Genomic DNA, 24099 nt, shown 5'->3' on the forward strand with positions numbered 1-24099 from the left:
AAACTGGTTAAGATGGTATATTTTATGTTAGCTATTTTTTGCCACAACTTTGAAAATGTAAAAAAAAAAAAAAAAAAAAAAAAATTTTAAGCACCCAGGAAAAAAATGGTCCCTCCATCCAGACATTTTCTAAGAGACTCAAACTGATTTGCTACCATTAGGCACAAATAAGAATTGACTTTAAAGGAAGTTGACATGGTAACATGTAACCACACCAGATCTTCTGGCTCAACTTTTATGTAACAAAGTTGTGAACTGTTTTTCAGTTGCCATGGGACCCTAAATTGAAGGTCACGTAACCTGAGCATTCCCAGATGAATCAAGTGTGCAATCACGGGTGGAATCTAAGAGCTGGGACAGAGGAGTAGCGACTGAATTAAGAAGCAGACACCCAGTGGCAAGATCCAGGATCCAATCAGATTGAGGCTTGTTGTCACCCCATGGCAGGAGCCAGTCAGATCATGCCTCATTTCCCTATGTTTATAAAACTCAACCCAGCCCCCAGCTTGGGGAAGACAGATTTGAGCGTTTCCTCCTGTCTCTTCTCCAGTTGTATCAGGACCTGAACCCATTGACTGCTGGGTAACAATTCAGTCCAATTTGGAAGCTTGATGTTGGCCACAGCTGTAATCAGAATTCACTCAATACTTGCATAACCTGTTCCCTGGAGTCACTCTCTTGTATTAGTTAAAAATGTATGCTTTGACCTCTGGATCACCCCAATGACACCTGGATCACTGGTTTTCGAGCTTCAGTGTGCAATAACAATCACAGGCTTATTATAAATGCATATTCCTAGACCTATTCAATTAGATATCCTCTGGGACTGAGGCCCAGAAATCTGCATGTTCAATAAACTCTCTACCTTGTTCTAATATGGGCTGTCATTAGATCATGACTTCATAAATTCTGCTTTAGAAGGTATACTGATTTTAGGAAAGAACCAAATGTTTAATTTTATTTTTTCTCCTATGGCTTGAGCTCAGAGCTTTGTACTTAGTAGGGACTCAAGTGTGGTTGAAAAAATACAGTTAAAAAAAAAGTAATTTGCTAGACTCATTGTCCAAATAAAATACAATTTGTAGCATGTGGTTTCTTTCAGAATTAATTGTGCATTAATATTTGATATTTGAGCAAGCCATATAATAAGGAGCTATAACATGATGCTAGCTCCAAAAAATGTGGCTTTAGTGTTTAGTGTTTTGAAATCCAGACTCTTAGATGCTCTGATCTCATATAGCTCTAAAAAGTCATTTCCTTCTTAAACCTTTTATCCCTCTTCAGCCTCTAAATGGAAATGAAGCGTTCCTCATTTCAACCTGATTTACAACTTTTAATCTGTGTTCTTAATGAGGTATTAAAGAACATTTATAACGTATTTCACTGTATAGTCTGTCCACACAAGAATAACTGAGAATATATGTTTAAAATCCCATATACTTTAGAATTTAATTTTTCACCTGAAGAAAAAGAAAAGTTCACTGATCTAGTGAGCAAGCAATTTGGAGTTAGTTGCCTCATGTAGATTAAATTCATAATTTTATTTTTAATAGAGTCATTCACATTTATGACATCACAAGGAAGTGCAATGACAGTCTATGAATTTCTACTTAGAAATAATAAAATAATTTTTTCTTCATGTTCTGGGAGATATTTGCCTAGCAGATGGGGGCTAGGTAGCTGACTAGGAAAACCCTTTCTAACTCTGAGAGTGTGAATTTGCACTGTCAAAGTCATTCCTGATGCACTGAATATTACTTGGATGTAATTTGAAATATAATTTGTTCCCCACAGAGAACATAGCTTTTAGCCCAAAATTTGCCTGTACAAAGTGAAGTTCATAATGGTTTTGTCTCTGTGTATTTTAAAAATGACGTCATGCTCTAGAAATATAAACATTCAACTGGAAAATCAAAAATAGATCAGAAAAGTAACACCCTGATAAATTTGGCTTTTAACTTTTCTAAGAGACTGATCTCGTATATATTTTCTTTTTCCCTTGTATTGGTCTATTAAGATACCAACAGTAATGCAGTGGTCATCACAATGCTTTGTATAAATACAGCCAGGATTTGTGGCATTCCAAAATGTCTTGAGAGGCTTGGAAGGGGAGGTCTGAAGACACAGAGGCTTAGAGCTGAAAGGACCTCAGAGATGGAGCATAAGGGCATTTAGGTTACCGAGTTGCTTAAGAGTGCATGGTGCTAGAGAGATGACTTGATCTTGATCCAGGCAGTGCACTTCCCACTGGTTCGAAAGAGGAAAAATTAAGTTTTTTTTTTTTTCTATTCTGCCTTTGGGTAGCAATGTCCCTAACTGTCCATTAGTAAACCGCCTGGTATGATGTGTATTTGTTTCTTCTCTCTAGGTCAGTTACCCACTGTGGCAGATAGATGCCAGAGCTGCCTGCATGTCCCCTTCTTGGTAGTCACAAATCCCTCCCCCCGAGTATGGGACGGACCTATGACTTGCTTGTAGGCAACAGAATGCAGCAAAGGTGACAGGGTGTACGTGAGTACTTCGCATATGACTGTAATCCATCCTCACGGGAGATTCTGTCCTATAGCCGTCTTGGCTGGACACAGATTAGCTGGGTGCACTGCTTCACAGTCTTAAAAGACTGCAGTCAAGGTATGGGGTGGGGCTTTGGTCTTCTGAGGCTTGACTAGGGGAGGGTCTGCCTCCAAGCTCACGTGGTTGTTGGCAGCATCCAGATCCTTGCAGGCTGTCAGCTTTAAGGGCTTCAGTTTCTTGCTGGCTGTGGGAGGGAGGGTGCTCTCAGTTGCTTGCCATGCAGCTCTCTCCATAGATAGTGCACAGCATGGCACCTTATTTCTTCAAAGCCAGCAAGGGAGAGAGAGTCTCTTGGTCATACTGGACACATTCAAAAGACTCAGTTATTTTAACTTGCTGCATCTATTAGGGCAAATTTTGCACCCCATAGTTTATGTTAGAATTCTAAAGCTTATGTATGTGTTCACCCTGCCAATACCAATACAAACAGTTTAAGCTTTTTTCATTAATTGCATAATTATGAGTGACTGCCAAAACAATCAGCTTTAATTGTTGTTGGGTAAATCAATTTCACTGCCCTGCTCTCTCGCCTCCTTTCTTCCCCCTTCCTTCCAAATATTGCACAAAATAAGGTAGTATTTAGGCACCAGTGCTCTTGGTGCCCATGGCAGTCTACTTTTGCTTTCAGATGTGTCCCGTGAGCTGTCCCTACAATGGCCTGTTTTCTTTTTTGTGTATTTTACTCCCAGTGATGGTTTTGCTGCTTCTTGCCTTTAACAGTGATTAGCTTCACAAATCTTCCAATTGAGTCCAAGGGCTTTTCCCAAAGAAACATGCAACTGGCAGAAACAGCAAAATGAGTATCTGTGTTTCAGAATTAAGAGAAAAACTTTCACCACAACACCAGTTAGAATTTCCTTTAGTTATTATGACATCGGATTTTAACTTTGACAAAACTGAACAAGCTTTAGACTTTATTGTCGTGGAGTCTCAAGATTTTTTTTTTTTTTTTTGGTACTTGGAAACTAGTGCTGTTTTATTTTAGGTGCATGGCAAAGTGACAGAATACCAACAGAGGCCACAGCCAAATGCAGCGAAGGCAGTCTCGTTTAGATTTTCCCACTGAGCTTGACCAAGGCCAGGCTTCTCCTGGGAATTATGTGAACTCTTTTATTTGTGCCAGGATTTTTGTAATTTTGCAAGGTAACTTTAACATTATGTGTACTGAGAATTCGGCTAAATAAACTACTGATGAACACAAATCAATTTTAATTAAATCAATGGAAAAGTTGTTATTTATATCCTACTAAGTTTTCCAGTTCCTTCAAAGAATTGTTAAATTTATATTTTATGCTATAGAACTCCTCCCTAGTTTTCAGCCATCTTTCCAATGTTTCTGCTAAAATTTGGAGACCCATCCTTAACCTGTGTTCTTTTGAGCAGTCATTCCAGCAGTTCTGGTTTATTTTCATTAGTATGATACAACAATTCAAGTCCAAGGAACACAGTTCATATTCTGCCATTTGGTTATCACCCAGATCTGCTATACTTCATGGAAAAAGATCGGCCATTATTAAAAATACCTATACACACGCTCAGATACACGCGATGCATTCAGCTCATTTGAACCATAACATATAGACTTCTTTTGTGTTTTCTTTGAGGACTTTTGCTTAGGTTTTCTCTGTATTGTATATATTGAAAATATTTTAGGTGACCGAAATTTTAAAAAGTGTATTTTCCTCCACTTACAGAACCAAAATAATTGAAGAAAGTTGCACATTACCTTTCCTGACAAGGCTTTTGACTTTTTCCCTATGCTTTTTGAGAGAGTCTGTGATTAATTTTAGATTAAGAATACAGAGCCTTTCTGTTCTCATAAATGTTTTAATGCTTCATCTAGAGATGGGCTATATGGGGAGCTCTGTGATGTTGCTCTTTTTGAGAAGTAAAGTATTTCCCCACAAAAAGAGAAGGAACATTTCCAGAGGACAATGAAAGAAGCCTGGTAAATGTACTTGGAGTTTCTTAGAAGCGTTCATTCTTCTCACATGGGAGCCTGGTTTGCTCTCAAAAACATATTACCCCATTGCCAGGCACTCTCTTGCCAAAGTCAACTCATGCACCTTTTAGCCCCTTCAATACACTACAGCTGTTATATCCTGACCACCGTGGACCTCCTTCTTTCTGCTAGTACAAGGAAGTCATTCACATTCATTCTCTCTCTCGCTCTCCTTTCTCTCTCTCTCTCTCTCTCTCTCTCTGTCTTTTCCTCCCAGTCTGCACCTGGGTTGTGGATACGCTTGCTCTTCCCTCACCAGCTCTGGCTGTGCTCATTGTTCAACCTGTTTCTTCTATTACACAGGGCCTTGCATCAAAGCCAACAATGGACAAGGAATGGCTGGGTCAGAAAACAATAATCAAATCACTAAACAAAAATGGGGAATGAGACATTTTGTTTCCATTAGAAACTTTTAATTTTATTTCTTCATTGTTTACTTTGGTTTTGTCTTATTCAGCCAGCTCATAATTTTCAAATATACGTTAGTAAAGTGTGCTTTGAATTTATCTATGTGTATCGTGACTACTCACAACGCGTGAGCTCTTTCGTCTCTCTGTTAATATCGTCAGCTTGCTCTTTCCACTGCTGTTGCCTCACGCTGGGTAGCTGCTCCAGAGTAATCAGGAAATTCCTGTGTCTTCTTAACCTTATATGTGAAAACTCTTCTAGTCTTTTAAATAGAAATTACCGACATCAAAAGAATTTAAAACTTTTTCTGATTCTTACATTTAAAATCCTTTTTAGAAGGTGGGATATTAATAAACAAGCACACAAAGTAATTCCATAGACCAGTGTTTCTCATACTTCAGTGAGCATCAAAATCACCTGGAGTTACTCACCTGAGCCCCACCCCCAGAGATTCTGATCCAGGTGCTACTGATGCTACGGATCTCTGGACCGCCCTTTGAGTAACCCCTCTGATGGAGAGATCCTCGAGCCATCCCTGTACTCCTTCTCAAAGTGTTACCCCAATGCAGAGAGCAGCTCATTGACGGTAAGTGCAGAATGAAAGAGAGAGAGAGAGAGAGAGAGAGAGAGAGAGATGATAAACAGATGATTGATAGATAATAAATAAACATCTAATAGAATCATATAAAGGATCTTACATAATAACAGTTTTAAAAATTCTGGCTTTAAAATTAATGTTTTTAAAGCATGGCATACATTGTATAACAATTAAAGGAGCACAAAATAAACCATTCCCCCATTCCAGACTTACACTCCCATTTTGCAAAATCAACCATATTTATCTATAGGAAATAACAACTTAGAGTGAAACTGAGACTATAGGAAATTAAATAAAATTTTGACTGTGGTGCACATACCAAAGCTGAATGATTTAAGGCCAAATTTTCTTTAGTTTGTTTATTAGTATTCATTTGAAAGAAACATACACACACACACCCCTAAGACTGCTTTCTGAAATCCAATACATTTCCTGCCTTCTTCTTTCCTCAGTATTCTTACGGCCAAGCTATTTATAGCCCAGGAGAGGAAAAAGCTCCACTGGAGGCAGGAAAACTAAGTTCGGAAAGAATAGGAGGAAGTGTGCCTGCCATTTAGCCAAACAACCTTTAATTCATTGAGCTCAAAGCTTAGCAGCTTCACTGTCCTTGTTAGGCGTAAACAGCTTGCAAATTTCAATTTTTTTTTTCCTCTCTCCTCTTTTGAACTGGATTTGGGCAATGGAGGTGATGGCATCATTTTAGAAGAAAGAACAGGAATTTATAGGTGTTTAAACACATTAAAGAGAAACTTGCTAGAAGTTGATGAATGAACAGAAAAAGACGATTCAATCTAGGGATGAACTTTAAATGATTGCACGTCTGCAAAAGAAGGTGAGTGTCATTTTTAAGTCTGTCTATTGTTACATCTTAATGCATTTCATTTCATGAACGATGGATATTAGCCATGGACAGTGGATATGATCTGAGGGCAGGTCCTCATGTCACTTTTCAATGAGCTTTGCTTGTATCTCAGAAGAAATGTAGAAATCAGCTTCGGTTATATCTTTAGTTTTTAACAATTTTTTTTAAAAAAGTGGTTGTTTTCTGAAGATAACTTTATTTCCACTAACTTTCTTCAGTTTCATTATCATCAGGTGATTAGATAGTATAAGTAATTTCATAGATGATTGCTTTTGAAAAAATATTTTCTTGATATTTGCCTATTTGTCCATCCTTTTCAAAGTGCTCGTTAATAATCCACCTACCATTTCTTTGATCGATACTGGTTTAGAATACTTTTAATAAATAGGCCCTCAAACAAAATGGATGATTATAGAAAAATTATTTTAACTAAAATTTAAATTCTGTGTAAAATTAACTGAAGATAAAGATTTTTTTAATACAAAGATTCTTCTCTTGGACATTCATTTTCAGACAAACGGGAACCTTCTAGAAGCACACACACAAAAAAATCACTAAACAGTTTCCAGTGATAGAAACTGTTCATAGTACTTATTTACCTTTAAATTATAATTTCAAAACATTCCTTCAATGTGTATCTTCTGAGCGACTTGAAACATGTCACTGGGTTTAGAAGTGGTAAGGCCGACAGAAAATGGATTAAATCCAAGAACAGTTGATGCTGCCCACAAAAAACTTGGAAAGCTCCTAGGGACATTCCAAATTCTTTTAGCATTCTTTGCCATTAAACAAGCACATTTGTTTAAATGATGCACCCTATTTGCATGCACTGCTGATAATATCCACATTTGTGTCTTGGAGTAACTTGATTAATGTTACCACAATGACTAGCAAAGGAATAAGGTTCTGGTGGATTATTGAAGAGGAAGAGCAGAAGGAAACGTGTTGCCGTTATGTCGGCTTATCCCGGTTGGAGATTGGTATGTTTAGAATCTGTCCCAAGAAGATAGGGAAGCTGGAAGACAGAAAGGCTGCACCAGCCAGAACCAGCGCAGGAGGCCAGGTCTCAGCTCTGGCTCAGAGTGCATCCCGCTGGCTAGTCCCTTTCCCGGGAGAATGGAAGGGTTATTTTTTTCTGATTAGAAAATTATAATTCATTCCATGGAAACTGTTGGAAAGTATAATATGCTTCAATAGAAAGAGCATGATTTCTTAGTTGAACTTAAGTTGTAAGGAAAAGAGGCACATGAAATTCATCTGGATAAATAAGATAGATCTGAAGAAACAAATAAACCCTTAGCACTTACTGTCAGGACACACCAGTGAGTGCTGCAAAATCAGCTCTGGTCCGTTTTATTACCTTCCAGAGAGTGAAATCTAAGGTGACTGACTTAATCGACACTCTACGTGGCTCTAGTGATAGGAACGTTGCTTATGGTGATCCTGATCTCTGTTAATGTTGAACTCTTACAGTTTCAAAAGAGCTTTCACATTTGACACATTCATGTTTAAATTATGGGGTTAAAAATGTTTTAACACTATTTAAGGTTTAAAAAATAGATAAGATTGTGAGTTATAGATATTATTCTGAGAATATACTTATTCACTTGCAAAAGTGTCATTGATGGGCAGGGCATGGTGGCTCACGCCTGTAATCCTAGCACTCTGGGAGGCCGAGGCAGGAGGATCACTTGAGGTCAGGAGTTCGAGACCAGCCTGAGCAAGAGCGAGACTCTGTCTCTACTAAAAAATAGAAAGAAATGATCTGGACAACTAAAAATATATATACATAAAAAAATTAGCCAGGCATGGTGTCACATGCCTGTAGTCCCAGCTACTCGGGAGGCTGAGGCAGAAGGATTGCTTGAGCACAGGAGTTTGAGGTTGCTGTGAGCTAGGCTGATGCCACAGCCCTCTAGCCCAGGCAACAGAGTGAGACTCTGTCTCAAAAAAAGAAGTGTCATTGATAGTCATTGGTTTCTGGATGACCATAGATGCTTATAAATGTATTCGTGAAATGCCGGTTATTTAGAAATACAGTTCTTGAGAATTGCTTAATAGTTCCATAGGATTCTTGCGGTATTTTCAAGCTCCTGAGAGTATTTTAAGTTAGAGACAGTGAATTTTGAAAATAATTTGTCAATTTTTTTAGCTTTTTTATTAATTACATAGAAATTTATTGCCTCATTCCAGTATAACTTCCTGTAATCACTATGTGTTTATAGTTTAGCCACCCCCAGCCCTCACATGTAAATAAATATAAGTGAAATCAGGTTACTAAAGAGATCAAGTGAAACAGCAAGAAATGTAGATGTCACCAAATAGGATCTGCAACTTGTGGGATATATTGAAGAGGGGTGTGGGGAGAAGCATGCCAAGGTTGCGGTCGTCTTCTTCGGACGGGCAGCCACACCTGTCTGCCATCTGGCCTGATGTTAGGCAGGGGAGAGGAGGTGTTGCATGTTGATGTTTTATGTGTCTACAGGCACCTTAAATTTGGATTAATGGCCTCTGAAGATCCCCTTTTTCCTACCCTCTCATCCCCTCACATCCTGTATTGCAGGTTAGCAAACAGCACCACACCACCAAAGTATATTTATGAAGTTTTCCAACTTATAATACAATCTCCACCCTTGATAAACTCAACACGAAGTGGAGAAAGGGAAGTATATAGGACACAAGGCATCCTATCTATGGAGCCAAATGAACGATGTAGACCACAAATGCCACATCAGGAAGACTTGATCTGGGTAGGCTTCTTGGAGGTACGAGGTTGACCTGGGCCTTGGAAGGCAGGAGATCTGGTGGGACAGAGAGAGACAAGAGCATCCAAGGTAAGACTGGAGATGTGAGTGCGGACAGAGACAGGAATGGGCTTGGTGCGCCCAAGGAACAGGGTTGTCAGATGAAATACAGGATGCCCAGTTCAATGTGAATTTCAGATAAACAACAAACACTTTTTTAGTATAAGTGTGTTCTGTTGCATGGGTGTGTATGAGGCCTATTGCATGGGACATACTTATACAAAAGTATTATTCGTTGTTTAGCTGAAAATCACATTTAACTTGGTGCCCTGTATTTTTATTTCCTAAATCTGACAACTCTACCAGAGAACTGAGAGTCGATCACCTTGACAGGAGCAGAGGGACTAACATATGGAGCAGGAGAGGTGTCTGGAAGAGGCTGGATCAACTGTGGCGGCACTGTAATGCCAGGACAAGGAGTTTAAAATCTAATTTAAAGAGGCCGGGAGCCACTGAGGGGTTTGGGAAAGGGAAATGACGTGGATACAATCTCATTGGAGGCAGGACTTGCTAGGGCAGAGAGCAGGTCACCGAGGCCTGGGTGCTGATGAAAACAGAGAGAGAGGAACCAGATGGAGACACATTCGAGAACAAAGTGACCTGTTTTGTAAACTAATCGGGCTTGGTTATAGGAGGAGAGGAAGTGTTAAAGAAGATGTCATGTTTTATGGTCCATTCAAAGAAACGGCCAAAGAGACAACAGCAGGTCAGGGAATCAGGGAGATGAAGATTTTGGTTTTAGATGTGTTAAATTTGAGACGATGATGAAATAGTCAGGTAGAAATGGTAAGTGAATGGATGGAAATGGGAAGCAGCTTAGGAGGGAGGGGGTTGGGGGGGTCTGGAAATAGTAACAGCTGACACTTATTGAGCACTGACTGTATGTTAAGCCTTTTTTCTCTATTATCTTATTTTATGCCCGTAAATACCTGTTGGCAGGTTTCCATTGCTAGCTGAGTTTTGTAGATGAGAAAACCGAAGGTCAGAGAGGTTAAGTAACCTGCCTATGCTTGCATCGTTACTGAGAGACAGATAGAAGATGGAACCAGGTATGTAGGAAGCCAAAGCCCATGCTGCTGCTAATTGCCACAGAGAATGCTGAGCATCTTGCTCTGGCTTCACTTTCGCCATCTGCAAAGATCTAAGGGCACCAGTTGTTTGTGCTATAACCCAATGTTTAACTAGAGTCCTAGTCCTTCATTGTTCCCAACTGTGGCAGCGCTTATAGAATTCTGCACCTTTTGGTTAATCTCTCTGAGGAAATGGGAATAGTTTATACATAGACGTTTTCTTTTCTCTTTTCTTTTCTTTTCTTTTTTCTTCCTCTCTTTCCTTCCTCCCTTCCCTTCCTTCCATCCTTCCTTCCTTCCTTCCATTTCTTTTCTCTTTCTTTGCCTCCCTACCTTCCTTCCTTTCTCTCTTTCTTTCTTTTTCTGAAATTGTTTTTCCCTCAGTGGCTCATTTTAAATTTTCTCTTGGTTTTCTGGTGAAATAAAGATTATGCTGAAGAGAAAAAGAGACCAAGAAGTGTGTTAACCTCCTCTCCCTGTCCCTGGCTGCCCTCTAGTGGTAATTCCAGCTAGCAATGTTCAGCCGGGGCCAGAGACGGCACAGCCAGGCACTAGGAGCAAGCTCCTTAGGAATCTCTGAATAGTGTAACCAAGAATTCACAAAATCACCGCAGGATCATCTGTGGCCTCTTAACTGGTATGGAGGCTTAGTTGTGCTAGGAAATTCTGGAAACAGATTTTCACGGAATTACACACACCCTTACAACTGGCTGGCCTGAAGGGCATTTTGAATGGACCAGTTTTATTTCACCTGTGTACCCTTTTAGGCAGGTACATATATTATGTTTGTTTATTAAACTTTCAGTGCACACATGTGCCTTTATTGTTAAGATTTCCTAGACCTTTCACTCTAAATATTTACTTCAACATACAAATATATTTTTTAGTAAAAAGTAAAAAGTTAATTTTTTACAATGTGTCCTAAGGGAAAGAATCATAAATTCGGGCAAAAATGTATGTGAAAGGATCTTTGTCTATTTGTAACAGACACATTTCTAACCAACCTAAATATACAAAAATAGGGGAGTTATTAAATAATATTCCACAATATAGAGCTTTATACAGCCATTCAATTACATTAAGATATTTACTGTTCATAGTAATTATTCAGTGAAAAAGAGAAGGCTACAAAATTATATACATGGTGTGATCCCATTTACTTAAAAAATATATATGTATATATGAAAAAGAGTTAAGAGCTAAAAATTCATACACCAAAATGTTAACAATAGGAATTTCTGATCAGTAGGGTAATGGTGATTTTTATTTTCTACTTTGTCTCCAGGATAAATAATAATGTGCTAGTTTTACAATCAGGAACAAAAACTAGTGTGTTTTTAAAGGTGGAGAGCTAAGTCTGTGTTCCAATTTCTTGCTGTCATGGCTGACAATATGTTTGTGCTAATTCAGCTCCATTTCTGGCCTCTTTGCCAAGTAAAGAGTTATATCCTGTTTGTGACAGCATAATTCATTGTAATGGAAAAGATTATGAGGCACTGGCCTAGCCTATGACTTCACTGCATTCATCGGCAACAGGAAACAAAGACATGCACTTTTTTTTATAATTGTTTTAGTAATAATTGACAATTGGAGGAAATGAATGGCAGAAAACAATTAAAGGCAGACAAGATGGTCAGCAGATCAAACTGGGAAATGCAGTGGAGCCAGGCTCAGCTTTATTCGTGCAACAATTTCAGAACATTACAAAGATATTATTGTTTTGCTCTCAGTCTACTCCTGAAATTAGTAGTGTTTTTACCAGCTGTTACACAACTCTTTGCTGGCAGCAGTGACCCCCCAGTATGTTTTCAATTCAATAATCCGATAATCCCACATCAGGGATTTTGTGCTGAATTTCTTATGTTTATTGATATTCAGGATCAGTGTGAGCTCCTCCCTGTGCCTGTACCCAGTAATGATGCTCTGCAATATTGCTATAACTTTTCCTGCCCCTAACTAGCTGCTTCTTGCCCAGACATAGAATCTTTAAAGTTTTATTTTCCATTAACCTTAAAAATATCAAATTCATGTTTCTATTTTCTGTGAAATGAGCCCTAGTCTTCATTTTAGCAGCAATGGGTGGGAGAATAAAACAAATAAAAAAAACCCAAACAAGGGAATTCGCTATCTAGTTTCCATGCCATGAAGTGGGCACAGTTAGTAACCCCTTAGATGAAAATGAGGGATGTGCTATCAATTAGGAAAGAATTAAGTAAGGTATGTATTATACTGCAGTAACATTTATTTATCTCTTCCAGTGGCTTGTGTCCATGGTTGTCTTGTGGGTATTATTAAAATTCTTTGGATGGGAAAACTAAACATGCATGGGCTATTATAACCTTTACCCCAAGTCATATTCTTCTCTGATTAGCCTGATTTGTTGTAAAATTCTGCAGTAGCTCTGACTTCCAATCTTAAATACTGCTTACTGGCCATGCTATTTATTATCAAGGCCCCAGAACAGCACTGTCCAGTAGAAGTATAATGTGAGCCACAAATGTGACCCCCATAGGTCATTTTATATTTTGTAGTGACCACATTAAAAAAAATAAAAAGAAACAGGTAAAATGAATTTTAATAATATAGTTTATTTAACCAAATATATCCAAAGCATCATTTCATCATGCATTCAATATAAAAATTATTAATGAAATATTTTACATTCCCTGTTTTGTACCAATCTTTGAAACCCAGTGTGTATTTTATGCTTAGTGCATATCTCAATTCGCACTAGCCTCGTTTCAAGTGCTCAATAGCTTCAGATGCCTAGTCGCTACTGTATTAGACAGTGCAAATCCAAACGGAAGAGCTACAGTGCCACCCACAGTTACATAAATAACATTTAATTTGGGCTGTGAGATATTTCTATCTGTTGTGGACGCACAGACTTCTCCATTTTAATATATTGAGCTGGCTACTGTTGTAGGTATCAACCAAAACTGAATAGTTGAAAAGCAAGCCGAGGATTGGCAGTTTTCAGATTTGGCCTTTTAGAACAATCCAACTGTTCACTTAGGCTGGGCAATTATGGATTCCTAAATTGAGAATAAGGGTAATAGAAATTTTTAAAAATTCCCCAAATTTGAAATCTGGGTTATATAGTTATAAGAGACTTTATCATGATGTTTTCAAGTGAATTTAGGCATAGGAATAGATGCCATTTGCACAGTCTAAAACTAACTTCCAGAAAACATTGTAGACATTGTGCTCCTGATAGTGCATAAAACTTAGTACAGAAAAAGAAATTTTAGCAATTAAAACACACATGCAAGTATGCACGCGCGCACACACACACACACACACTTCTAACATTGTGACCATTTGCTGATGTCTTTTCTGCATTTCACGTAGTCTTATTGGAAGGTTAGGAAGTATGCTTCAATAATCTTGTGTAACTACTATGCCCTGAGGACTCTCATGCCAGTCAGCTGGGGTGATAAAGATAGCTCTGTGTGCTAAATATGGAGATATAAAAATAGAACTGGTGGAAGTGGATAAAACCAGAAGACACTGTAGGTTCTTATGGCCCGGCCAATGGCAGGGACCTGGATACATGGGCCTCTGAAATCCTGGCAATGAGTTGCAGCCAACTGGAATGATCATATTTTGGGTTCATTTTTTTATTCCATGAGGGTTTGGTTATAAAGTTAGATTTAAAGCAGTCAGAAAATTCTAAAATCAAAATAAAAATTAAAGACATGTAAAATACTATGTAAATAATGACCATTCATTGCGTGATTTACAAATTGGTAATGCTCCAAAAGCTTGTTTTTAAGAATTTTCTTGGCCCTCTGAATACACTTTCCATTTTCCCAATAGAAACAAGGTTATAAATAGTGACTGGATATGTGCACCTAAAATGCCATAGATCTACAATGAAATTAATACATGTATTTCCAGTGTATTGTATTATTTATTAAATTATTATTATAAATATATTAATTATAATGCATTGATGATGAAATATAATTATTAATATATTACTTCTACCTTAATACATTATACCATACATTAATATATTAATAATTATATCAGATTAATACATTAATAATACATAAATTAACCCAAACAGACAAAGAATATACTATATAAACACAATCACCTTGTATTCAAAGCAACAAACACTGGTAGAGAATCTAGGAAGTGCCGGGTGCTTTACTAGGTTTGGGGACAAGTATAAGGAACAAATTATATAGATTTTTGTCCCTTAATGTTGATAGGAAAGCAAATTTACTAAATAGATGGAATTTTTTTTTTTTAAGAGACAGGGTCTCACTCTGTTGCCCAGGCTGGATTGTAGTGGCATAATCATAGCTCACTGCAGCCTCAAACTCCTGGGATCAAGCGGGAATTCTTTTTTTAAGAAGACGTCCTTATCTAAGTGACTCTTAGGTGGAGAGGCCTTTTTTACCCTTTTATGTCTAATTTTACTTCCCACCTTTTTTTTTTTTTTTTTTGAGACAGAGTCTCACTCTGTTGCCCTGAGTAGAGTGCCGTGGCATCAGTCTAGCTCACAGCAACCTCAAACTCCTGGGCTCAAGCAATCCTCCTGCCTCAGCCTCCCGAGTAGCTGGGACTATAGGTGCAAGCCACTGCCCGGCTAATTTTTTATTTCTATTTTTAGTTGACTTGCTAATTTTTTCTATTTTTGGTAGAGACGGGGTCTCGCTCTTGCTCAGAGCTGGTCTTGAACTCCTGAGCTCAAGTGATCCTCCTGCCTCGGCCTCCCAGAGTGCTAGGATTACAGGCGTGAGTCACCGCGCCCGGCCTACTTCCAACCTTTGAACTTGCCTTTTCCTTGTGGACAAAGTACCCTAGCACTGCTCTTAATAATGTGCAGCCATACTTAGGACCATTTTTTTTTATTGGAAATGATATCTTTTATTTATTTTTTTAATTTTTTATTTTTTATTTCAGCATATTATGGGGGTATAAATATTTAGGTTACATATATTGCCTTTGTCCCACCTGAGTCAGAGCTTCAAGTGAATCCATTCCCTAGACAGTGCACACTGCACCCATTAGATGTGAATATACCCATCCCCTCCTCTCCCCTCCTACTTGCCCAACACCAGATGAATGTTACTACTATATGTGCACCTAAGTGTTGATTAGGTAATACCAATTTGATGGTAAGTACATGTGGTGCGTATTTTTCCATTCTTGTGATACTTCACTTAGTAGAATGGGCTCTAGCTCTATCCAGGATAATACAAGAGGTGCTAGATCACCATTGTTTTTTGTGCCTGAGTAGAACTCCATGGTATACATATACCACATTTTATTAATTCACTCATGTATTGATGGGCACTTGGGTTGTTTCCACATCTTTGCAATTGTGAATTGTGCTGCTATAAACATTTTAGTGCAGATGTCTTTTTTATAGAATGTCTTTTTTACTTAGGACCATTTTTTATTTCAAATAGGGTGAGATTGTCCTGAAGTAACTCTTGGCTGAGAAGTAGAAGAGAGGAAGGTGAAGAGAAAGGTTAGAATTAAATATGTAGGCATATGAGAAAGAGAATTGTGCAAAATTTCTTAGTTCTCCTGGGGGAAAAGGTGGGGAGCTCTGGAGGACTGGGCTTCAAGAAATGATCCCTGAAGCTTCTAGGGTGGGGACAAGGAAGGGAGGGAGTATGTGCAATTGGCCTTTGCATGTAGATTTCCAAGTCAGTTTTCTTCTCCTCCTCCTCCCCTTCCCCTCTCCCTCCTCCTCCTCCTCCCCTTTCCCCTTCCCCTTCGCCTTCTTCTTCTTCTTTTAACGTCTTAGTGAGTGCCATTAACTGTTGGACTGGCAGATACAATTTTTTCCTAATCACTAGAAAATGAGGAAGGAGTGACAAAGTCAGGCATTAACAGTCTTTCAGGCAAGGCTGAGAAGTCTGGGTTGAGTGGTTCTGCTGGTTAATTTCACAAAACAGCAAGAGAATTCCGGCACCTACAAGTGAGTTGAGGTATGTAGCCTGTAAAACAGGAGTCTAGGCCAGAGGAGCAATCTATTCTGGATCACCTCCCTATTTCTTCCGCCTGGGAACTGGGGCTGTTCCTCTGGTAATGGAAGACCACTAACAAAGACAAAGGGTGGGGAGGCTGTGCCACATGCCACTCAAAGAGTCGTAACAGCTCTGGAGTGTGCTTCTGTGTTTGCTATCTGAAACCATTCCCACCTCTCCTGATCGATTTACTCATCCTTCTTCAATATCCTTTCTCTCAATTGCTTTTGCTTGTAGGACATTTTCTTCAAAACCTCCACATTTCTTCTTTGCCTTGGAAATTACCAGCCAACCTACCTGAACGTGCTGCCCTCCTCTAATTACCCATTTGGATTCTGATTTCACTGCTGAAATTCTCAGTGAGCATTCAGTCACATACCACCTTTGTTTTCTCACTTCTCTTTCAGATTTTAAACACATAAAATCTGATGGTATGTCCTCAACCCCACTGAAACTATGATGTCAGAAACTTTCTAAATGTTGACATGAGCAACGCTTTTCACCTGCCCTCCTTTGGTGAAGCCATCACCAGGCCTCAGGGAGACTGCTCTCTTCAGAAATACTATAACATTTACGCATTATAGTACTACATAAATACTAATATATTTAATCACATATTTGTTGATGTTTCTTTAATTTATCCAATGATTGTTTGCTTCTATAGTTAATTTTCCAGGAGTTTCTTCTTTCATTAACCTAGTTATAAATTCCTTCAGGTGTGGGCCATATTTTGTGCTTTAAAAAAAAATCTAAGAGGGGAAAAAAGAAAGAAAAAATGAAATAAAAATCTCTGTGGTACACCAATGTTCATAGCAGCATTATTCACAATAGCCAAAAGGTAGATAAAACTCAAGTGTCCATCAACAGATGAATAGATAAACAAAATATAGCATATACATACAATGAAATATTATTGAGCCATGAAAAGGAGTAAAGTTTTGTATATGCTATAATATGGTTACACTTTGAAAACATCATGCTAAGTGAAATAATCCACACACAAAAGGACAAATATATGATTCTAGTTATGTTAAGTATCTAACAGGAAAATTTAGAGAGACAAAAAGTAGATCAGAGATTGCCATGGGCTAGGGACAGGGGAGAGTAGAGAGATATTTCTTAATAGTTACAGAGTTTCTGTTTGGGGTGATGGAAAAGTTTTGCAAATAGTAGTGATGATTGTGAAAGATTGTGACTATAATTAATGCCACTGAATTGTATACTTAAAAGTGGTCAAAACGGTGTATTTTATCATAATTTTGAAAATTAATTACGAAATATACCCCAAACCAATAAATTGTATAGTAACTGAATTATGTTTTAATAAAGCCATTTTTAAAAATCCCTCTGGGAACCAAATATAGCCTTACATACAATAAATGCTTAAGTAATATTTATTGTACCATTTATTGTAACAAGATTCATCAGGACACAAAATTATATGGTAGAGATCAAAAATGTTTTTCAACTTATGAGTACCAGATATAACATGATTACTCTCTATTTGGGACTTAAGTAGGTTTAGACAAAAGCCAAGTGTTGTCCAAGTGATTTAAGATCTTAAACTCTGTCATAAACATTTCTCCCTCTTCTGGAGTACCTGATATAAAGTATTACATATACCAACTCCCTAGTCTTATATTAAGTGAATGAGTGAATGAAGTATTAACAAAGTATGCAAAATTACCTCTTATATATACGTATATATGTTCTTTTCCCAACCAACCTTTCATCTTAGAGATTCCTTCATTTATTGTTTTTTTAAATATCTATCTTTAAGACATTATACTATGTAAATAGGATAGAGTATTGTGCAGCCATTGAAGAAAAATCATATTTTGGGAAGAATATTTGATGACATTAGAATATTTAAGAATATTTCAATGGAAATATTTATGGTATGTGACAAATACAAAAGGCAAACAGAAAACCTGTATGTAGGGGTTAGCCGGAAGCCTGGGTCTAAGAGGGCCAACCTGACACTGGGTTAGTTTTGAGTCTGAATTCATAGAGGCCCATTTGACACAGGGATGGGCCTGGAACCTAGGGCCAGAGTCCACAGGGCCTAGCCTCATGCTGGGGCTGGCCTGAGGCCTGGGTCTGCAGGAGCTGGCCTGGAGGTTGGGCTGCTGGAGCAGACCTGGTTCTGGAGTGAGCCTGGGGCTGTGGGGCTGGCCTGGTGCTGGGGCAGCCATGAAGCCTGAGGCTGTAGGACTCAGAGGCCAACCTGGCATTAGGGTTGGCCTGGAGGCTAAATCCACAGGTGCTGGCCTGGAGCCTGGGGTTACGAGGGTTGCCCTGGAATTGGCTTTCACTGAGGTGAGCCTGGTGCTGTGGTCCATAGCAAAGCTGGGTGTTCAGTCCACTCTCCTTCCCCCACATGGACGGTATTTTCTCTGCATTGTGCACTCAGGTAGGGGGAGGAGTGGTGCAGGTAATGTAAAACTGTTCTTCCTACCCTCTTCAATGCATCTTTTCTTATTTCCATGCTACCCCAAGTTCTATAATCTCTCACCTAGATTCCTTCACTCCTGTGAAGGTATTTCCATGCATGGATAGTTCAAATTGATATTTCTATGAGGAGATGTGTTCTGGAAGCTCTTATTCCACCATCTTGCTGATGTCTACTTTTGAGGTGGCTCACTAGCATAGCTGGAAAGTTGGTGCTGGCTGTTAGCTGGGGGCTTCAGGTCCTCTCCTTGTGAGCTTCTCCATGGGGATGATTGAATGCCCTTATGACATGGCATCTGACTGACTTCTTTCAGAGTGAGAGGGCCAAGAAACCAAGGTGAAAGCTGAAATGCTTTTTATGACATTGCCTTCGAAGTTATACATCATCACTTTTCATGTATCCTATTGGTGACACAGGGCCAGTCCTGATTCAGCATGGGCAATAACTACACAAGGGTATGTGAGGATCATTGGTGGCCATCTGCAACTTACCATGCATATATACCAAAATAATGTTAAGAAAGGTGTAATTAGAGTTGATCTTATTTTTCTTCTTTGTACCTTTCTATACATTTAAGAATTTTTTGTGGTGAACATATATGCTTTTTGAAATCACACACATACAAATCAACAAAAGTTAGTTTAGGGGAGCTTAAACACAGAAATTTATGTTTCACCATTCTGGAGACTGAAGTCAAGATCAAGGTGTCAGCAGGTTTGGTTTCTCTTTAGGTTGTCTCTGTGGATTATGATGGTTGCTTTCTCCCTGTCTTCTTCTTTTTTTAACAAAAGTGAATTTTTAAAAACCGTACATATTCCAGAGAGTAGTGAGTTACTTTGATATAATGTTGATGCATCTATGCTTTTCTCTGTTTGATATAATCCTATAGGCCAGGAGCGGTGGCTCATGCCTGTAATCCTAGCACTCTATGAGGCCAAGGTGGGAGGATCACTTGCGGTCAGGAGTTTGAGACCAGCCTGAGCAAGATCGAGACCCCATCTCTACTAAAAACAGAAAAAATTAGCCAGGTGTGGTGGTGTGCACCTGTAGTCCCAGCTATTCAGGAGGCTGAAGCAGGAGGATTGCTTGAGCCCGGGAGTTTGAGGTTGTAGTGAGCTACGATGATGCCAGGGCACTCTAGCTCAGGCAATAGAGCGAGACTCTGTTTCAATTAAAAAAAAAAAAGATATAATCCTATAACAAAGGAAAGGGAAATTTGTATGGGAAGAGGGAAGAGGTGGCAAGGTAGAGAGTCTGGGGTAGGCATGGCAGTATATGGGCCCCCAGGACCAAAGATATCAAAATGGGTTAAGAATATTATAAAGAGCAATGAGTGTATTATAAAGAGCTTGGGCTTCCAGCTAAAGACAGGTTTAACACACACCTTACCTACCTTTGCTTTCTTCTGAAATCTCATTAAAATGAAATCAAAGGGTTTTTGCACAATTGAAAGACCATCCCCCACTCTGGAGGTTTATTTGCTCAAAAGCGTAAAATAGGGAGTGTTTAGACTGGGGGACCCTGGTCTCTGGATAAGGGTCAGCTGAAGGCAAACATATTACCCTTAAAACAGGGATATTAACTGAAAATTGAGACCCAGTCTGCTTCTCTCTCTCAGCTCCCAGAATGCTATAGGTAAGGCAGAAAATGTAACTCCTAATAGGTTCTAGGTTTTATATTTTGTAACTTGGCTGCAGAAAAAGGATGTTCTGGTTCTGTGTCTGAAAAATATGGGGAAGGAACTCGGTAGGTTAGGGAATCATCCACCTGAATCGGGTGCTTGCTTACTCCTGGAACACTGGAATGTGGCCAAAGCAAGAGAGGGACTATGATTGGCCCACTTTGGGTCACATGACATCTCTGGGCCAAGGTAGGAGGGGCAGGTGGGATTGTGGTTGAAGGTGGCAATGGAGGAGAGTGGGAATGCCAGGCAGACAGTGTCATTGATGTCAACTATAACTTTTCAGCCTCTTCTGTAGGACATGATGCTATGTAGGCAGATACGTGAAGGCTTAAAATTGTTTTATAAATGTAAGAAAGGAGTAAACTTAACATTTCTATAATACATTATGATTCTTCAAAATATTTTTTTCTATATTATTTTATTCTCAAAAAAGATCTGAGACAAATATTGCCATTCTCATCTGTTTGATTGATTATTAAAGTGCACTTGTAGTGGGCTCCGTCACTATCCCTCAAGTAGATTGGGGCAGGGCTGGGATGAGAAGTCGTGTCTTTTGATTCTCAGTCCTGTGAAATTTCTATTTTAGCATCCCAGTGATCAGGACAGGCTCACGAATTCCTAGATAATCGGGCTGGGGAGAACATTTGCTTACAGGCAATGAACAGCATTAATGCTCATAGTTTCCTAGTGTCTCGTCCATAATTCCCCGAACACCAGCCCCAACACGTGTAAAACCAATAGAGAGTGGGGACATGCTGCCAAATGCACACAGCCCGGAGGAGACACGTGGCCTCCTTTTGGAATAAGGCTAAAGAATTAACTTTTGGAAAGAATTTTCTATCTGTTTTCCCGATAAGATTGATTAGAACCATCTATCCAGTTTTGCAGGTTCTCTGAAAGCGCGGATGAACTGTATCATCTGGCCTAGTTAAAGGATAGTTCAGATTTCTCAGAGGCCTTCCAGCTCCACCGTGCAGGGAGGACTCCTCACCTTCAGACCACCTGAGGAGAAGAGCAGCTGGGAGGTCCTAGACACAGCCCCACCCTGCCCGAGGTGTCGCATTTTAAGTAGCAAGTGCTGCATCACTTTTAATATACCAGCTGGGTATCAGTTAGATAATTTCACATCCATTTAAATTTCCCGTTTGCTGAGATTATAGCATGGAAACATTATTTCTCTTTGCCAGTTCTCTTTGTCTCCTTTCCACTTCTCCGCCCCTCTCCTCTCCCCACAAAGTCAGTTTCCTTTGTTATTTTTGGTATAAAGAACTTTCCTTCAATTAATTTCAATGCTTCAGAAAAGCAGTTAATCGAGGTTGGATTGGGGAGAGGTATCTGATCCTTTTATCCACATACATACGGTCCTATCTGTGGAGATGAAGTGATTAAAAATGGATCCATCTTTTTTTTGTTATTTAATGATAGTCTTTACATTTTAATAGTGAGTTTTGAGTTTTGATAGTCTACACTATAGTTATTGAGATATTAATGTTATTTTTATTTTTTATTTACCATTCTTTCTCTTTATTTTCTCTCCTGTCTTCTTTTGGATTTTCCAAGTTTTCTCTTTCCCAATTTTTCCCCTCAATCGGTTTGAAAATTATATAATCTATTTCTTTTGATTTAGTGGTTACACTTAAAAGTTTAAAATTCATACTTGAATTAATAAAGTCTAATATTAATATCTTCAATCTTCTTCTGAATAACATGAAGACATTAGGAACATTTAATTCTGATTTCAATCTTCTATCTTAATTCCTGTTGAAAACTTTAGTACCACTTTTTAAAAACAGCTTTGTTGAGGTATAATGACATGATAAACTGCACATAGGTAAAGTATACAGTTTGATGTCTTGACATATATATACACCTGTGAAACAATCACAATTAAAAAACTATCATTTTTCTAAAAAAAAATATTGATCCAGTTCACACATGAACAGAACTGGTTGTATGTTACCAAGATCTGCTAGTTTTCTATAAACTTGTTTTCCTTAAAGAGTTCTGTAGCTTCTGCCCAGAAGTAACTATGACAATTACCATTCACCAAAGTCCACTAGGCATTGTGCTAAGTGCTTTATTTCTCATTGCTTTCTTTATTGTTCTGAATTTTTAGTTATAGAAGTAATACAGCTTTGTTATAAATGAATGTACTCAGTACTCAAATGAATCATATGAAAAAGAAAAGACTCAGAACCCTCTTTTATTTTTCAGAGTGGATATATGTTTATTGCTTGTTGTCACTGCAAATATTTTCTATGCATTTCAAAACATACATTATTGTAATACAAATGGAGCTAAATGTGTAGTGTTTTTTCAACTCACTTTTTTTCACTTACAACATCAAGGCCATCTTTCCATTTAATCCTTTTCATTGAATGTATACAGCATTGCCATTATTTTGATCACTCTCCCCTTAGTTTTGGTTCTTTCTTTCTCTTTTTCTTTTCTTGGTGTTAAAAATGTCACAGTAAAATTGTCTTACGGATATCTTTGTGCACGTATTAAATATTTTTATAGGATAAAATCCTGAAGTGGAATGCGTTATTGCCAACCCATATAAGCCTTCTCTTGAGTTGAATATTATCATTTCCCTTTTACAAACAAGGAATTTCATACTTAAAGGTTTAACTGATTCAGCTCGTAAGTGACTGAGCGGGGAATGAGAGTCCTGGTTTCCTGTTCTACGATGTGTAGCATTCCCACCCCTCACCACACTGCCTTTCCTAACAGTTCAGAGAATGGTTCAAAAAGAAAAAGTTTATTTATGATGAAATTGCCAGGAGGATTACTGGGAATTTTCAGCCAATAGTGGCCGATGGCATGAGAATGCAGGGGGCATATTTCAGGCAATTTATTTTTTCACCTGGACCTTCCACTGAGGACACTGGTGTGAGAGCTGTGGGCTATTTTTAGCAGGTTACTTTTGAGCACCCGGGCAGGTTGTGAAGTAGCTGTCCATCACAGGCAGCTAGGAATTGCTTGCCCACGTTTTTGTTGTGAAGGAAAGGACACAGACCATCTGGGCCAGTAAGTTGGATCCAAAATCGGACTTATGTTTATTTTACTTAATAAATTTGTTCTTGAATAGTATGAGTTGAATTTTCGTTGGTCAAATGCCATTTTTAATGAACCAGAAGTGCACACATTTCTTGTAATCCTTTAATGAGTGGCTCTCTAAAACAAAGAATGCTTTGCTAATGTGAACAAATTTTCCTTAATTTATATTGAATATAATTTGTTATATTTTTCCTTAAAGCAGGAAACCCTGTGCTCTGTTATTTGTGTCTTAGAATGTGTTGGCTGGTGTAACCATATCGTTAACAGTAACATGGACTATATATGCTGTTAAAAAATATGGACAAATATATTCCAACCTCTCACTGCAAACTCCTAAACCAGCTATATGGTGAAGTCATGTAATTCAGAAGACGTGGTTTGGGATGAAATCCTATGCCAGAAGGAGTGTAGCTGCAGACACTGGGTATTCCTCACCCCTATGTTTAGATTGTGGGCCCTATTCCTGCCTCAGATGACATGTGGAGTAGGCTGGCTCTTCAGTTACCAAGGCCAGCAAATAAGATAGAAACAAGTGAGAAAGTGACCGACTCTTTGACCAGCATCATTGCATGCTGTGAAAGCAGAAGGAAAT

The 24099-nt window shown here is 38.6% G+C and overlaps 1 protein-coding gene across 1 annotated transcript in view; it reads left to right on the forward strand.

The window, feature by feature from the left end:
* The first annotated feature begins 7327 nt into the window (after positions 1 to 7327).
* The window catches only part of RASGRP3 (RAS guanyl releasing protein 3 (calcium and DAG-regulated)), a 155671-nt gene continuing 138899 nt past the window's right edge, over positions 7328 to 24099 (forward strand). The window contains exon 1 of the mRNA XM_012652426.1: positions 7328 to 7424. Coding sequence (XP_012507880.1) covers positions 7328 to 7424 — 97 coding nt within the window. The remainder of the gene's footprint in view (positions 7425 to 24099) is intronic.

Source organism: Propithecus coquereli, unplaced genomic scaffold, assembly GCF_000956105.1.
Source record: "Propithecus coquereli isolate 6110/MARCELLA unplaced genomic scaffold, Pcoq_1.0 Scaffold39, whole genome shotgun sequence".
Classification (NCBI taxonomy): Eukaryota; Metazoa; Chordata; class Mammalia; order Primates; family Indriidae; genus Propithecus; species Propithecus coquereli.